The following is an 18182-nucleotide window of genomic DNA, read 5'->3' on the forward strand; positions in this document are numbered from 1 at the left end:
TATATATATATATATATATTTGATTGGATTTGCTTCCTTTTCTATTTTAAACTTTTCTATTTTATGTTATTTATTTTATTACCAAATAATTAATATGAATTGATTAATTGGAGATATTAGGTGTTGTATCTTTTCTTTCTTGTTATTTTTTTATTTTCTTTCCTATTCTAGAATTCAAGTAAGGATCATTTATGCTTACTTTCTTATTAATAAAATAATTTTGCGTTATTCTGAATTCCAACATGGTGTTAGAGTTGAAAAAACTTTTAGAGTCTCTAGCAGAGAAGAAGATCTATTGCTACCGGAAACTTCCTATCCCCCGCTCCTCGGCTCATCTCAGTCGTATTTGTTATTCCTTCTCGCTCTCCAATCTCCATCATCACTGCATCGCGAAGTGGAGGTTGCTTCATATAAATCGTCAGTTTCAGAACTTTTCTTGGACACTCGTCAGTTGCTCCGATCTCTTTGTCCCTCACCACCCTGCTTGAATGTTTTTGAGCTTTACCACTTTTTCTGTTATTCTCTGGAAGTGCTTGGTGATTTCTAGGGCATTCTATGGCAATAGAGGATGTGGTGGGAAAGAGCACGGGCGAGACCACAGTGGTGACAATCATGAAGCTGGTTGAGGAGGCGAAGCTTTCAAGGGAAGTAGTTAAGGTCCCTAGCCATGCGAACCTTAGCATATGCAATTCTCTTGTGTCTGGAGGCGTCGCTGGAGGAATATCAAGGACTGCTGTTGCTCCACTTGAGAGGTTTAAAATTTTACTACAGGCATCCAAAGGGATTTTGTGGCTTTACCGACAGCAAACTAGCAACGAGGATGCACAAATTACTTCTGTATTACATCTTGGTGCTAGAGCATGTGCTGGGATTATTGCCATGATTGCTACTTATCCCATGCACATGATCAGAGGTAGGATCACAGTCCAGACCTAAAAATCTCCTTACCAGTATTGAGGGATGTTCCATGCATTAGAGTCTACAGGAAAGAGGGATTCGATGCACTGTGCAGGGACTGGCTTCCATTTGTCATAGGAGTTTCATATGTCGGTATCGACTTTTGCTATATATGAATCTCTCAAAGAATGTTCAGTTGCATCCAAGCCATTTGGCCTTACTAATGTTGAAGAGTTGGGTGGTTATCTGGTTTTTATGAATGTCATGTTCTCTTGGACTATGAAAGGAACTGACTTTTCTTCGGACAAGTTTGGTGTTCGATCACTGAGATTGAGCAATCATGAGATGATGAAATCACTTTATCTTGAAGTGAGCATTATGAGTCAGTCCTTCCTTTGAAGCTCTTCCCTTCTAGCAGGCTCTTCTCTGGAGTTTTTTCCTGCGACAAGACTTCCTCTAGAGCTTTTCTTTGTAGCAGACTCTTCTTTGGAGCTTTTCCTTGCAACATGTCCTCATTCGGAACTTTTTTCTGCAGCAGGTTCTCCTCTGGTACTTTTTCTTGCAGCAGACCCTCCTCCTGAGCTTGTTTCCTACAGTAGACCCTCCTTTGAAGCTTTTCCCTACTGCAGACCCTCCTTCGAAACATTTTCTTGTATCAGACCCTCATTCGGAACTTTTTTCTGCAGCAGGCCTTTCTCTATAACTTTTTTCTACAGCTGACCCTCTTCTAGAATCTTTCCTAAATCAGATTCTCCTCTAGAAACTTTCCTGCAGCAAATCCTCCTCCAGAGTTTTTTTTGCAGCACTCCCTCCTCCCAAGCTTTTTCTGTATCAATTCCTCTTCCGGAGCATTTCCTGCAACAAGGCCTACCTCCATAGCCTTTTCTTCTTTTGTTGGCCATTCGCTGTAGTTTATTCCTTAGGGTTATCTACTTCCCTACAAATTCCCCTATAACATCAATTATAAGAGCCTTTCACCTACCTACAGACACTGCAGGAAATGCAGTCAAATAAAAACTAGTTTTCCTGTAGATTGTTTGTTCCTCTACAAACTCCCCTACAATATTACCTGTAGGAGTAGTCTACCTACATACAGACACTGCAGTAATTGCAATTAAAGTCAACTGCAGTCAACTAGAAGTCGACTTTTCTTGCAGGTTGTTTACTTCCCTGCAAATTCCCATCTAACATTAAGTCTTCCGCAAATCTACAGTTATTGCAGGAACTGTAGTGAAAGACAACCACAGTACGGGATGAAGACTTAAAGTTCTACTTTATAGGATTTTCCTCGTTCGTTGTTTGATGTTTTCAAATCCAAGTTGAATATGGTTTTGAACCATATTTCAACTTGAGTGTGAGTGTTAAAAGTTATATTAGGAAATAATTTATGCCTATTAGAAGCTATGAGTATTAGATTTATTCCTAATATAATATTATTTTTTTCTTATTTTAGGTTTATGTTCTTAGATTAGATTTATTCTTTTTCTGCTTTAGGCTTTCTTTTTTTGTTGTTTCCTTTATCTCCAAATAATCAATATGAATTGATTAATTGGAGATATTAGATGTTATATCTTTCATTTCCTGTTATTTCTTTTTATTGTCTTTCCTATTCTAGAATTCATGTAAGGGCTATTTATTTTCCCTTTCATATTAATTAATGAATTTTGCATTCTTTTGATTTCCAACACCTGGTAATTACAAATACTTTCCAACTGAAGCTATAGTGTACACAGTTACAAATTTATGAAAGATTTAGCTAATTTTTGTCCTGAAAACGGATAACTGAAAGCGAAACCTTCTAGCCAGTAAAGGCAAGACTTTGTGATGGCTATAGAGGCTAAACTATGTTGCTCCATTATGCTTCATTGCGCAGAGGTACGAGAGGAATGCCAAGGGCATGGAGATTTTTTGGAAGAGCTGGCTTCCGAACCTTGGCACCACCACCAAGGCTACCCTCTTTTTTTGCCATGGCTACGGTGACACCTGCACTTTCTTCTTTGAAGGTCTCTTGCTGGTTTTGAGTTTTTTGTGGATTGTTTTATCTAATGATTTTGTGTTGTAGATCAGTTGATGGATTTATTGATCATTGGATAAATGAATTACCTAGCATTGTAAAAAACAGGGATTGCAAAGAGGATTGCAGCGGCAGGATATGGAGTCTATGCCATGGACTTACCTGGATTTGGTCTCTCAGATGGTTTGCACGGCTACATCCATAGCTTCGATGAGATGGTAGATCTTGTCATAGAGCAGTATGCCCATATTCGAGGTTTGTAATTCTTTTTCTTCTTCTTTAGGGATGCTTGGTTTGACATGGTGTTTCGTTGTAGAAAGAAGGGAAGTTGTAGGGTTGCGACACTTTCTCCTTGGTCAATCCATGGGTGGTGCTGTGGCTCTTAAGATCCATCTAAAACAGCCCAAAGAATGGGATGGCGTGGTGCTTGTTGCTCCTATGTGTAAGGTGGGGCTTGTGTTGCATCTTCTCACTTTATTGCTTTCATAATAGATAATCTATTATGAAATTGAATGAAGCTATTTGTTTCTATATGATAGTTTTCACTTTAAGATCGTGATAAGGCCTTTTTTTGATTAGGCAACTATTTTCGTATGTGATCTTGGAAACACAGCTAAAAAAATGACCTTTTCAGTATGCTGATAGATCATTAGTAGATTTTGATAATTATTCTCTAAATTTGCATTGTTAACTGATGCAATATGCTTAAGGATCTATGTTTCCTAATACAAACATGATATAATTAGTGTATAAGGCATGTAAAAGAAATAGGGGTTCATAGTTTAAAGGCCATCAAATACAAAATTTGCTTTGGTTAGGTATAACGTTGTAAGACGAGAAACTAAGACAAATTAATTATGCAAAGATTTGTTAAATTTGATCAAATCAACGGGAGATTCAAACTATGGAAAATTAGCAAGCTATTGAATCTTACACCACCACCAATATCTTGTTGCGTCAAATTTCATCAAAATCAATGTTGTTATAATATTTGATGTAGAAATTGATGCGGGTTTTCACAAAAATGTTTTTCTTTAGTAATCCCAAACAACACAAATATAAGGATAAACACCTATAATTTGAGAGGTAGGTGATCTCTTCTAATTCCTATAAATAAAAAAATGTGTAAAAATGTCTAAAACTAATACTAAGAACCAGCTGCCGTTTTGATAGTTTTTCAGCACGTGTTTTAGCCAAAAGCCAGTAAACCAATTGCCGACTGATTGTTTGTGGGTTTTATGATAGATTTACAGTGGAATATTTAGTCAAAAAAATAATAGTAAGAACCGACGGACGGTTCAGGGTCTTACGCCAAAAACACAAAATAACGTTCAACAAAAAATTCGGTCCACCGGTTCTTTTCGCGGATTTATGTATGTTTTCCTGCAATGATTATCATCACATGTTATTGTAGCCGCTAATCTCTTTGCTGCTGCTTTTCTTTTATCTTCGTGGATACTTGCGCTCTTTCCTCTCAACTTTCATGCTTCCTTGTGAATGTGCTTCATGGTTCAAATGAGCCGATAATCTCCCCTCTCCATAAAATGATCCTCCATTTTTTATCAAACTTCTACAAACCATAAAATAAACAACCTTCTTTTCAAGGCATGCATGTTCTTCTCTTTTCTGATTAAGAAATATCTATGCTTATGCTGCCTTCCGCCCTTTCACCTATCGAGAACTTTTTTAGTTAGCCCTTGCATGGAGGAATTTAGTAAGTTTTTGGTTGATTGACAATTGATTTGTGATTACTCTATTGGGCTTTTTAACCCAAATCAATTTAGATTTTCATTAGAAGCATATTACATCAGACTCTTCTCTCGACACTTATAGTATATTATGATTCTCAATTCCCTTGTTACAATGGCCCTCCCCATTTTGATTGTTTGGTGGAGCCTCCTATATTATTTGGATCTCATTTCCATGACTTGACTTGCACTATTTCAACCAATCTATTTTATTCTATTTAGCTTCCCTTTTTAGAAAGCCGATAAAGGTGGATGTTGCAGCAACTAGTTCACTAAGCCGTCAGTCGCTAGACTGTTGGTGGAATTGGATGTTACAACCATGCGAAATTTGAAAATATTATTTCGTTTTGTTCCTTGTCATATTTTTGGACATAAATATTATTCATATTTCAAGTTATATCCTAAGCCGCGGCTTCCAAAATATCTTCCACAGACTTTTCCATCTGATGCTCATGTTGATCTTCCTACTTGTTTCGAGGAAGCCTTTTCGTCATCCAATTTATTAATATCTCTGTTTTGCTAGCCCTATGGTGGTAGTCTCATCATCAACTAGTGATAGTACTACTAAGAATACTCTGCAAGTTCTTTAAATGCCACAATTTCATCCATTTTGTCAACATAATGATGATTCTTTACTACAAGATTCTGGTACTGATTAGAGAATTCAGTGTATTGACTCTGTGAAAAAGAAAAGATTTCATATTCTTTATACTGGAAGAGGTAAAATCAGAATAAGGTTCTTTTCACTCACCAATATTCACTGTGTTTCAAGTTAGACAATCAAAATGATTTTATTGCATATTATGCTGTTGTATTTTCTTTTTAGTATGACATTTCTGTTAATTGCCTTTATTGTACTATTTTTTTTATCTAGTTTATAAATGTTGCTTGTATAAAAAAACGAAATACCGTTGACGTGGAAGTGATGGTATGGGTAACTTATCCATTGCCACACATGGAATCACAATTCAACTCAAATCGTATTTTTTTTGTTACTATGCTCATTAGCATAGGCTCGAATACATTGACCCTTTATCCTTTCATAACGAAGTTAATCATTCACCTGAATTTGGAGAAACTTATAGTAACATAAGTAAATCCACATAAAAGTTACATTTTCTGAGGTTTTTATTGAAGCAAGGAGCAAGCCTTGGCGGGTTTAAGTTTCAATTTTCTTGTGATATTGGCAAGTTATATGGTTGATTCTAAAAGAACACAACAACAATGCATGTAGCTTCGGTAGAATTGCAGCAGTCATTTAAAATAATAAATAATGAAAATTTTCTTGAATCGGCTAAAATATCCTAATTCTTTGCTTAAATAGTCGTCATTGCAATATATTAGAATCATACATAAATGTACTTCTTTAGGACTTTAGTATCAGTTTCGGTGGGTAGCTGTCGGCCGTTTTATTTTTAACTTCGTGATTTGAAAAAGTGAATGATTTTGTGATTTTGAAAATAATTTAAATATAAATATAACCCTTCTTGATTTTTAATATAGATACGACCAAACGGGTCTCACATTTTAAATAACTTCACATTTTAAATAACTTAAATAACTTAAATAATTGAATACAATACTACAAGTAATACACTTATCCCGAAGGATAAATATATCACTTGTAATAGCGATTCAATCACCTAGATTAAACAATTTGTGACATCCGTGTTAGTCTGCGAAATATTTTTATAAAAAGGCCAACAAGTTCTCCTATCCAACATAAAAAAATTAGATAGGATTTATTTTATCTGGGTTCCTGGTTCCCTATAGAGGCAAGCCCCTATAGTTAATTACATCTTAAATGATCGAAATCACTTAAGAAAACTCTCGATTAAGATCTGGTGGTTTTGTTTTCAAGATTTCAAAGTTTAGGTTTTCATGATTGGACATGGGAAAATCAAATAAGAAAGACTCAAAATAGAAACAATTATTTAAGGAATCCAAATGGAAAAAAAGTAGGGGATATCACAGATCCAGGAGAAACCCCGGAGATATCCCAACTATCCTATTATTTGACTTGATGTCTTTCGAAATGATTTAATTTGATATTTCAATCCTGCAAATTATTTATGATTTAGGACTTATGTTTACACAATATCGAACTGTGCAAATAACCTAAAAAGATAGGAGGATTTACACCGTACCGCATGGTAACCTCGGAATCCCAAAGCGTTAGGACTTATAATTGTACAACACAGTTGTACAAAAAGTCTAAAGAGTTGAGGAGTACAAAAAGTGTAAAGAGTGATCCTATGGGTTGTTATTTAAACTAAAGAAAGTAATAATTTATATGATGTGTTTTGATGTTTATCTGTTGCAGATCCACTTTGAAGTTGTTCCTCGTCGTGCCGCCCACGATGTTCGCTCCAAGCTTCTCGTAGTAGCACCTCCTGGTTTAGTTTTAGTTTTGAACATGCTCCTAACCACTAGGTTATTCTATACTAAGCCATAACATATCAAAGTAACTAAGCATGCAATGTGAAAGAAAAGTAACAATGTACTGTACAGTAAAAAGGAAAGACAGTATGACATGTTGAAAAAAGAGTATAACATGCTATAAACAGTAGTATAACAGGATATAAAAACAATATAACATGTTGGGAAAATAAAATGCTGTAATATAAATTAAACCTGTACACCTGGTAGGTTCATTGCTCCTTTAAGTTTAGCTATTATGCGCTGTGTAAAAGAGGAAAGTATGACCTGAAAAAGACTTAACAGAAACAAGTAAATCATAAGAAAAGGACAAACAAATAAAATGAAATACAATATCACATATAAAGGACCAAGAATAGGAAATTTATACATTGGAATGTCCCTAATTGCCAAGAGGATTTGAGTGTAAGATAAACCCAAATCACGGAGCATTGAGTTTCAGTTTTGGTCAAGTTAAGGTAAGAATTTCATTATTTGATCTAATAATTTCATTATTTATTTCATTATTTGATCTAATTAAATCAGTTATGAATCACAATCTAGTGCACCCTTGTGCCTAGTGTCCTTATTATTTTATGAACTGGGGTCAGATGTCTGACATCTTAGGATCATTTGAAAATTAGGATGATAAACTCTCTTAAGGTGTGCTCCTAAGACTTAGGAAACATACACTTTAAGGAAACACCTAGGAAACATACACTTTAGTTTACTTGAAGTGTCTTAAAGTGTCTAACCTCAACTAAGTGCCTCTTAACTAACCCTCAAGCATCTTTAGATTAAGTTTAGCTCACCATTAGGCTCCTAAAACCTAAGGGGTAACCTATAGCTTTGGCAAAAGAGTTGTGAAGTGTGATTCAAATCTAATTAGGAGAATTGGATGTAGGTTTATTCCAAACTTAAAGGACCTAAGTGCAGGTCTACTAATCTTTTCAATCCATATCCTTAATTGTTATCTAAACTCTCACTTTCTTCCTACCCCTAAATATTCTTCCAATTTACAGTTTTATCTTTCATATGCAAAAAGGAACGGTAGATGATTCACTATTCTATCCTCCCTTTAGATTTTATCACCTCGAAGATCAAAATCTTATTTTTAAATTTTCTCTCCCTTTCTCTTTCCCTTAAGCTTGAGACTGTAAATCACTTCTGAATATAATTAAATCGGAATTCCCATTTTTAACTTGACCGTAAAAAAAAAAGCAAAAAAAAACAAACCGAAAGGAGACCGATCCATTTTAAAACCAAGCCAAATCAGTGAAGTTTAAAATAAAATCATGAATGTATCGGTCTAAAACGATTAAATTCGTCAAAAAGGAAAATAATCAGATCAATCCCGAGAAGGATATCCTTTCCAAGTGACACTTTTATGGATTTCCAAACCCCTTTATAATTCAAATTTGATATTAATCTCAAAATGAAGCTTCAAGAGCTTTGAATCAATCTTAGAAAGATATTATTTTCTCACTTTTTTTTATCAACGCATGACATTTTCATGAATTTCCAAACCTCTTCATAAATCAAATTTACATCAACCCTATATTTTCTCCAAATGAAATTGTACAATCCTTTTACATTTCATAAAAAGAAGAAACACTAATTAATGAAAGAAGTAATTCCCTAGCCTTCTAGAAAAAACATACCTATGTCAAAAATAATTTAATCACATTCTTCATCAAAAGTTTATAATGAGATATAAATCCAACATGGTGAAAACAAAGAAATATTTTTAGCCTTTATCCAGCTCCAAAGAGCCAAAATCGAGCCTCAACAAGTGGTAAAACACGTATTAATAATAGGGAATGAACATATAGGCTCAAATCAACATCCCACCTATCATGCATTTCAGATTTTCGCAAATAGGCTAACCAATGTTCTCAGATTTTTGCAAAGATAACACCCATGTGTTTCAGATTTTGCAAATAAGCCCAGCAAATATTTCAGATTTTTGCGAATATAACACTTGAATGTTTCAGGTTTTGCAAATATAACACTCAAATGTTTCAGATTTTTGTAAATATAACACTCAAATGTTTCAGGTTTTGCAAATATAACACTCAAATGTTTCAGATTTTTGTAAATATAACACTCAAATGTTTCAGGTTTTGCAAATGAGCCCCACAAATATTTCAGATTTTTGTAAATATAACACTCGAATGTTTTAGGTTTTGCAAATATAACACCACAAATATTTCAAATTTTTGCAAATATGCCACAAAAAATTTTCAGATTTTTGCAAGTATAACACTCAATTGTTTCAGATTTTTGCAAATATAACATTCAAATATTTCAGATTTTTGTAAATATAACACCACAAATATTTCAGATTTTGAGAGCGTTGAAAATTTCCTCCCCAAGCTTATTCACATGGCTGAAATTATCGATGACCTTTTTGGCAATACTTTACAAGAGTATAAGAGTTGCATGACATATGTGAAGATGAAACTTTATGAGCTAAGCATGTAAATACAAAAGCATTGCGTGGCATAAAAGTTAATACCCCAAAACTGCAGTAAATTCAGCTCAAATTACCACTAGAAAAGGTTCATTTAGAGGTTCCAATTAACATTTAGATTCAAACCCAAATATGCTAAGTTGAACTCCGTAAAACAGCGAAGATGAGTGGCAAAAACAGTAACAAGGCAAGGCCGAAAACCCCAACACAAAACTCTCCCAAATATCAAACTAAAACATTAAGCCACTAGGCCAAAACAGTCCTAAACTTCTCAATTCCAGATTTTTTTTGTTAAATTTCTGCATTTATATGACACCGCATAATCAAGAAATTAAACAAGCGGTGATATTCGTCCTTAAAGACCCAATGTTAATGACCCATCTTAAAGAATAACACTTAAATCTTTTTGCAAATTGGTGTTCACACAGGTCTTAACGGATAATAACATAGCTCAAATAAAGTAACAATTAAGCCCCTCGAAATCACAAGGTAACAATAGAAGTGCAGTATTCATGATAAAAAAGGGCCCCAGCAATCACCTTCACGCATGCCGTTCGATTCCTCACACATTTAAATATATAGCACCTAATTTTTTGATTTTTACAATAGAACCTGGTGAAGCTTTTCAAACATTGCAGCTTTTCAAACATTGGTGAAGCTTTTCAAACATTGCAGCCTTCAAAATATATAGAATGTGCATAAATTTTCACGCAATTCGAACCTTATGTGACCAATCGAAATATATACGAATAGAAATTCATATATCATGAAATTCGCATAGGAACAGGATATGCATGAAATATTATCGGCTCAACTGTCCTAAAAGAAAGAGCAGATGAACAAGCTACGGAACTCCACGAGAGAACAAACATCAAGCAATGAGAATCTCGGCAGCACCTCTCCTCTCTCAAAGCTTCAATCGAAAATCTCAATGACCAAACAAGCAACCAAGCAAAGCTAATGAGTGAACCAGCAAGGAAAACCGAACAAGCCACAAAAAAATCCAGCAGCACTTCCTCTTTGCAGAAATTCGGCCACCACTCCTAGATACAAAAAGGCAGCACCTCCCCTTTTCTTTCAATTTTCGGCCAGCCCTAGGAACCCCCGCCCGCGGGGGGGGGGGGGGGAGCCAAGAGAAGCGACAAACCTCGCGTGAGGAGGTGACGACGAGAATCGCAGAGGCGCAGCTCGCGTGGCACGGCGTGGAAGCTTTTAGACAGGGTTTCAGTGGGGGGACCAAAAACTTCGGCCAAGAGAGGAGAGGAGTTCGGCGAGTGAGAGGACAGTGGTGATTCAAGATTCAGGATGCCGATTGGGGAAGATTTGGTTCGGCCCCTAGAGATTCGTCTGTACTGCGAGCGAACGAGAGGGAAAAGAGGGGCGGAGGGGGGCCCTGGCGCCGCTCGATCGACTTCGATGCGGCAGATGGGGGGGCTAGGGCTTCTTCGCGAACGACAGAGGAGATGCGGGAGCGGCGAGCCGAGCTTCGATCGAGCCGCGATAGATAAATGGGCAATTGAACGTATGAATATACCGTATTAATATACGATTTAGGGTATATAATTAAGATTATTAATAATATAAATATGAAAATATTAATTATTTCAAAAAGTAAAATTTGATTTGTGCATTTTTATTAGTGTGTCACATCATCATAAAATAGATGTCAATTTTGGGTAATTCTGACGTTCCAGACGCACTGGCGCAGTCCGTTTCGCCGTCGGAAGTCGTTTTGATGAATTCATCGATTTGCGTACAAATTTTCTTGTGTTGAAAACATGATAATATGAGTGTTTTTTCCTGCAAAAATTGGTATCCCAGACGCGTTGGCGCAGTCCAATTTGTCGTCGGAGATCATCCAGAGAAGTTCGCATTTTGATTCCTCCTCTGGGCTTAATTGAAGTCCGATTTCGTGCAATTTTGTGAACTTTGTGTATTTGGTGTGTGTATGTGACGGAAAAGCGTGACGATGTTTTCTTAAGGCTTGAAGTCCTATTAGGAACTTTTCCCTTCAGTCTTCGCAAAATAACTCATAACCACTCGTTCATAAGACGATGGTCTTGTGCCAAAAATGCTAGACATCAAAGGAAAATAAGAATTGACTAGGTTTTTCTAAAAGCGTGGGTATCAATTCTAATTTTCTAAGACGATCAATAAGAACTCTTAGAACTAGATCCTAGGCTCTAAGGAGGAGAAGAGAAGACCTCACAAAAATGTGGTCAACAGCAGCTTCTCATGTGCTAATTACATCCTTTTTTTATATTCTAATTTCCATAAATAGAACGTAACTCTTTTCATATAGTTTCTACATTTCTTTTCCATTATGTGTGTGTCGATATATATATATATATATATATATATATATATATTGGCCTTTTGTTAACTGTGTTATCAGTTACAATCTGTTAGCAATTGACTTTAATTTGTTGAACTTTTAAGATTGCAGAAGATGTGACTCCGCCTGCTGCCATTTTGAACGCATTATCTCTGCTGTCATATATTTTACCTGAAGCGAAGTTGTTTCCACAGAAAGATCTTGGTGATCTAGCATTCAGAGATCCTGAAAAAAGAAAAATGGTCAGTTTTTGCTGATTTAATAAGAATAGTAAATTTGTAAAGTTGCGAACTCTTACCAGTTATATCTATGCTTGTTTTTGGAGGAAATATGACATCTTGCAACTGGTTCTTTTAAACTATCTGCATGATAGGTGGCCCATAATCTGACAAGAATAGGAAAGTATTTGAAATCATTCATCAAAATGTATTGATTATATTATTTTTATTTAATGTTGAAATATTTCTTTTTATTTCAGCATGTAATGTAGTTTCTGCATGTCTTATTATTATTACTTTTATCTACTGTTAAGTTATCAAACTTTGAAGATGTTCTATCTTTTGAACCAGTGGGATGCTTCGAGTTAAGTCGTATTTAATTGAGGGAACATCAAATCTAGCTATAATTTAAACATATTTTATGAAATCATAGCAAATAAAAGATTTATATAAAGCTAACCCCAAATTCGATATTGAAAAAAAAAATTGTACTGCTGTAATTTGTGTTTATGTGAGATGGTTCCAGAATAATATGTTTAATGTTTCAATGAACTCTAAACAACCTTTATAATAATTGTAAAAAAATGAAGTCATATTTTACATTCTGAAATAATAGGAAAATTTAATATTTAATTCTATAAATTATCAATGTCATCTTTTTTTTATAGAAGCTAAACATTATAACTATATTATTAAATGAGCACACAGGCTACAATTACAATGAAATGTAGATGTAAAATAGCAAGGATAACATGAAAGTGAAGATATCCATGATAAGCTTTAATTTGTGCGGTTTCACATGAAATTTAGTAAATACAAATACTGGAGAGCAATGGTAATTTTTTTTTTTTTAATTTTTCCCTTTCTAGAAAATAGGATATGAAATCTCATATGATTTGGATGGATGTCAATACTTAAATGGCTTTCTTCTAAATCCAAAAACTGCTTAGACTAGGTGACATCAACATCCTCTACTGCAGAATTTTAATCGGGACATAATTCCTTTGGAGAATTTGGAATAATGATTTTTGATGCATAAATGTTTATGCTGTTCTCCACAGTTCTTATTTTAATAACTAGAGTTTATTCCTAATTTTTCACGTATACCTGAACTGATGAAGTTGGAATTGTTTTCACCACCTTTGAAGAGAGATTTTGATTATTTACATGCTCCCATATTTGTTGACCGTAAAAGTGTGCTATAAAAATTGGTCTAAATGTGAAAGTTTCGAAAATTGAGAAAAATATAAGGTGACCCATAAGGGAGTCCAAGAAAAAATTTTTTGATATTAAGAATTCTACTTTTAGTTATTTTTATAATATATTGGATAATGAAGAGGGTTAAAAATATATGGATAAACTAGCCAAACAATAAGTTGAGAAAAATAAAGATTTAGTTAAAGCAATTTGTATTAGTGATGAAAATCGAAAAGTACCTTTCTTAGGAAAGAATATTCAACATAGGTGAGCGAGATATTTTGATAAATGTTTTAATAAACATTTTGATAATTCAATTGACTTTAGTGATTTTAATATAGTTTATAATAATAAAGATTTTTATTTTTATCATCGTATTAGTAAAACAAAAATTTAGGGGGCTTTAAAGTAAATGAAGGGTGGAAAATCAATAGGACTTGATAGTATCTCAATAGAAGTATGGAAATGGTTAGGTGATTTCACAATTTCGTTGCTTCCTAAACTTCTTAATATTTTTTAAGAAACTAAAAAGTTTTCCGTGGAGTGGAAGAAGAGTATTTTGGTCCGTATTTTTAAGAATAAAGGGAACAAAAGTCATAAAATTTTGAAATATTTTTTCTCCAACACAACAACAACAACAAAGCCTTAATCCCACTAAGCGTGGTCGGCTACATGAACCCTTTTTCTCCATTGCATCTTATTTAGTGTCATATTTTCATTTTGTTGTAATAAATTAAGATCATTTTTTATACAATAAGCCCAAGTTTTCCTAAGTCAACCTCTGTCTTTCTTAACATAAGTCGAATCTAAAATTTCTACTCTCCTAATCGGATTATCAGATGGTCGACGCTTAATGTGACCAAACCATTTAAGATGACTTGCTTTAATTTTGTCCGTCACAGTAGCTACACCAACCCTATCACAGATATATTCATTTTGCATTTTGTCTCTAAGTGTAAAGCCACTCATCACTGAATCATTCTCATCTCGACAACACTTAACTTAGTATTATGCTTCTCTTTTAAAGGTCAACATTCAACGCCATAGAGCATTGCAGGTCTCACCACCGTCTTATAAAATTTTTCTTTCAGTTTGACCGGTACTTTTCTATCACACAAAAGGCCCAAAGCATTCCTCCACTTCAACCAACCAACTTGAATTCTACTATTAACATCCCCATCTATATCATCATTGCTTTGAACAACAGACCCGAGATATCTAAATCGTTCACACCTTTTAATAATTTGATCACCCAAAGTTACACTTCTGTCACTAGAACTACTACTACTGAAATTACATTCAATGTATTCAGTTTTAGTTCTACTCAAATGAAGACCTTTAGACTCCAACGTAGACCTTCATAATTGAAGTTTTTCTTGGGCTTTTTCTCTCTTCTTATCCACGAGAAGGATATCATCAGCAAAAAGTATACACCACGGTACTTAAGTAAGCCCATCCATAACTAAAGAAAAAAAAAAGATATGAGCTTAAGCCGATCCTTGTTGTAATCCAACAGAAATAGGAAAATATTTGGTCAATCCTCCTTCAGTTCGAACACAAGTAACAACTCTAGTATACATATCTTTAATGACTTGAATATAAGTCATATCAACACCTTTCTTCTCAAGAACTCTCGAAAGGATTTCTCTTGGAACCTTATCGTAAGCTTTTTCTAAATCATTAATAATCAAATGTAGATTCTCCTTATTATCTCTGACTTTCTCCGTCAACCTTCTCAATAAGTATATAGCTTCCATAGTAGACTTGCCCTTGCCCGACATAAAATCTAAATTGATTATGAGAAACCTTTTTAATACGTCTTAACCTATGTTTAATTACCCTCTCCCATAATTTTAAAGTATGACACAACAACTTTATTCCTTTATAATTTGCACACTCTTATGCATCATCTTTATTCTTAAAAATGGGATCAAAATACTCTTCCTCCACTCCTCAGACATCTTTTTAGTTTTTAAAATAATACTAAAGAGTTTAGTTAGCCAAGAAACTCCCAAATCTCTTAAAGGGGATACACATGAACATGCAAATTATAATGGAAATAAGTTAATGTGTCATATGTTAAAAGTATGGAAGAGAGTAATTGAACATAGGTTAAGCATGATACAAATATTTCTCAAAATAAATTTGGATTTATTCCCGACAAGTGTACAATTGAAGCTATACATTTATTGTGAGGTTTGATGGAGAAGTACAGAGAAAGTAAGGAGGATCTACATATGATTTTTTTGATTTAGAAAAAAACTTATGATAAAGTATCAAGAGAAGTACTTTGGAGAGTTTTAGAAAAGAAATGAGTTGATATAATTTAAATTCTTGTCATTAAAGATATGTATACTAGAGTTGTTACTTGTGTTCGAACTAAAAGATGATTGACAAGATTGGAGAGGGTTATTTTAAGATGGATTTGTCACATTAAACGTTGACCATCTAATGCTCTGTTAGGAGGTATCTTTTTTAGATTTGACTTATGGTAAGAAAGGTAGAGGTAGACCTTAAAAAGATTTGGACATACTGTGTAAAAAAAGATCTTAATAAATTAGAATTAAATGAATACATGAAACTCAATAGGACAAAATGGAGAAAAAAGATTCATGTAACCAAACCCACTTAGTTGGATAAAGGTTTGTTATTGTGTTTTTGTTATGTAAGGATCAATGACAAATGCTTTCCTTAATTATGGATGAGTTTTGAAGTAATCAGAGCAGTGGCGTCTAAAATTTTGTAAGTGGTACAATGTGAATGCATATTTTTAGATATAATATTCTTGCAATAATTACAAGACCATGAGTTAATCAAAACCTTATTGTCCGGAGGCCTAGCAACTTTGAGATGAACTAAAACTTATGCCATATATAGCCCAAAGGAGTGAGTGATAACATCATATACTTGCAAGAGTTTGCCAAAGATAGAGCTCAGAGAATATAGTATAGATTGATTATAATATTGAAAAAGAAATTCTGTAGGACTGATTAGAGATTTTATGGTTGAGTCAAAATGAAAATATCAGTTAACATTTGCAACGAGAAACTACTCACATAATATGATAATGTGAAAATAATCTAGAGTATCAGCACCAACAGATAATAATAATATGATGAAGATTAAGAAGCCCTCTATAGTCAAATGCAAGTCTAACATGAATGAATGCATAATATTATGACTAGGGCGTCTCATTGAGAACTTGGCCGTTATAGAGAAGGAAAAAGGAAAATCAGCTAGGTAATTCAGATATTTTTGAACTAGTGAAGATAAGAGCTGGTTTATCTTATAACTTTGTGATGAAGAGAATTTATACTTTGATAACAAAATAATGGAAATTTGATGGTCGAAGCCTGCTAAGATCTTGAAGCTATCAATTACCGAAAAATTTTCATGAAGGATTGAGGAACACATCAAAGGAGAAATAATAGATGAGAGTTTATATAGGAGGAGCCACAAGGAAGATAATGGCCATTTGAACTGATGATGGCAAATGAACAACCATGATTGGAGAAGGAACCTATGGGACACTCCATGGAAACGTTCACAAAGAATCCAATGCACAATCCCAAGTGACAACGTTATCATATCTTATTTGTGATGTCAGATATCTTAGGACTTAGGCTTTCTTTAATGCATATCTATGATTGGATGAACAAAAAAAGCACACAAATTTCCAATTTACTTTAGAAGAAAATCAGCGAATAAGTAAAATTTTCCTAAATAATAAAATAAAGCTTGTCCAAAATTGAAATTTTGCTAGAAATTTGAAATCAACCAAATGAAGATCATGAAATGATTATAACTAATATCATAAGAAGCAAAATCAAGTTGTTGCATATTTTATTAAACCTTGATCACTACAAAACCAATCATGAATTGTATAGTATCGGGACCCGGGGCAGGGTGTGGAATTAATCAAGATGGGTACAAGACACTTAGACAATTTAAAGTAAATTTTCTATATTCATCTATAGTTAATAGATGAAAGAGTCACTAAACAATTTAAATTAAAGCAATAAAGTTAAAATTGCCTCATTACTGGTTGTCCGCATCTTCTATAAACATTTTTTACTTTTATCGCTTTTTTTTTTAATTGCTTAATTTACCTGAGAAGTTGGTTTAAAATAACTATGAGCTAAACAAGCTAGTGAATACTCATACTTATAAACCACAATAATACAAGAGAAAAAGAAGCAATGTGAATGTCAGTCAAGCTTTTAATAAATTAATAAAAATATTTAATGCTATTCATAGAATCTTACTATATCAATTGCATATCAATATTATTATATATCTGTACAACTATCACAAGAGCACCGTCTAAAATTATGGTAGTTAAGACACATCAATATCAATATTCTTTTTCATATACATGCATGAGTACCTTAGTGTTTCTCTACTAATACCATCAATGGACAATTCCAATATAGTCAGTAATGCACATATAAACAATCAACATAAATATATCATGCATATGCTTCTCACATTCAATTCATTATACTATATATAACATACACCAATGCCTACTATTAAGTAGCTACAGACATTCCTAACCTTGTGTCCAATAAAGGAAAACATATAACTCAAATAAAGTTTGTGTAAATATCATTATCTATTAATATATAAAAAATGAGCAGAACCAAAATATTATCATAAATAAAAAGTAAGAGAACTCACTTCAATGACACTTATTTCGATAACATTGTGCCCCGATGTCGACTCTTCTAAAGTGAAAATTTAACATATACATGATATAAAATTTAATTTATTTATTATTTTAATTATTAACTTCTCATTATTATTTAAGTATTAATTTTTTATTATTTTACTTTATGTAATCTTGTTTATTTTTATATTTAATATATATATATATATATAT

General features: G+C 33.6%; 1 protein-coding gene across 3 annotated transcripts in view; it reads left to right on the forward strand.

Moving 5' to 3' along the window:
• Positions 1 to 18182, forward strand: part of LOC110033602 (caffeoylshikimate esterase) — a 95801-nt gene that overhangs the window by 19746 nt on the left and 57873 nt on the right. For 2 of the 3 annotated variants that reach the window (XM_020737640.1, XM_020737638.1), the window contains exons 3-6: positions 2771 to 2900; positions 3020 to 3166; positions 3228 to 3358; positions 11990 to 12127. In XM_020737640.1, the coding sequence (XP_020593299.1) occupies positions 2771 to 2900; positions 3020 to 3166; positions 3228 to 3358; positions 11990 to 12127 (546 nt within the window). The remainder of the gene's footprint in view (positions 1 to 2770; positions 2901 to 3019; positions 3167 to 3227; positions 3359 to 11989; positions 12128 to 18182) is intronic. The other variant, XM_020737639.1, reaches the window with a different exon arrangement.

This window comes from Phalaenopsis equestris, unplaced genomic scaffold, assembly GCF_001263595.1.
Source record: "Phalaenopsis equestris unplaced genomic scaffold, ASM126359v1 Scaffold001235, whole genome shotgun sequence".
Classification (NCBI taxonomy): domain Eukaryota; kingdom Viridiplantae; phylum Streptophyta; class Magnoliopsida; order Asparagales; family Orchidaceae; genus Phalaenopsis; species Phalaenopsis equestris.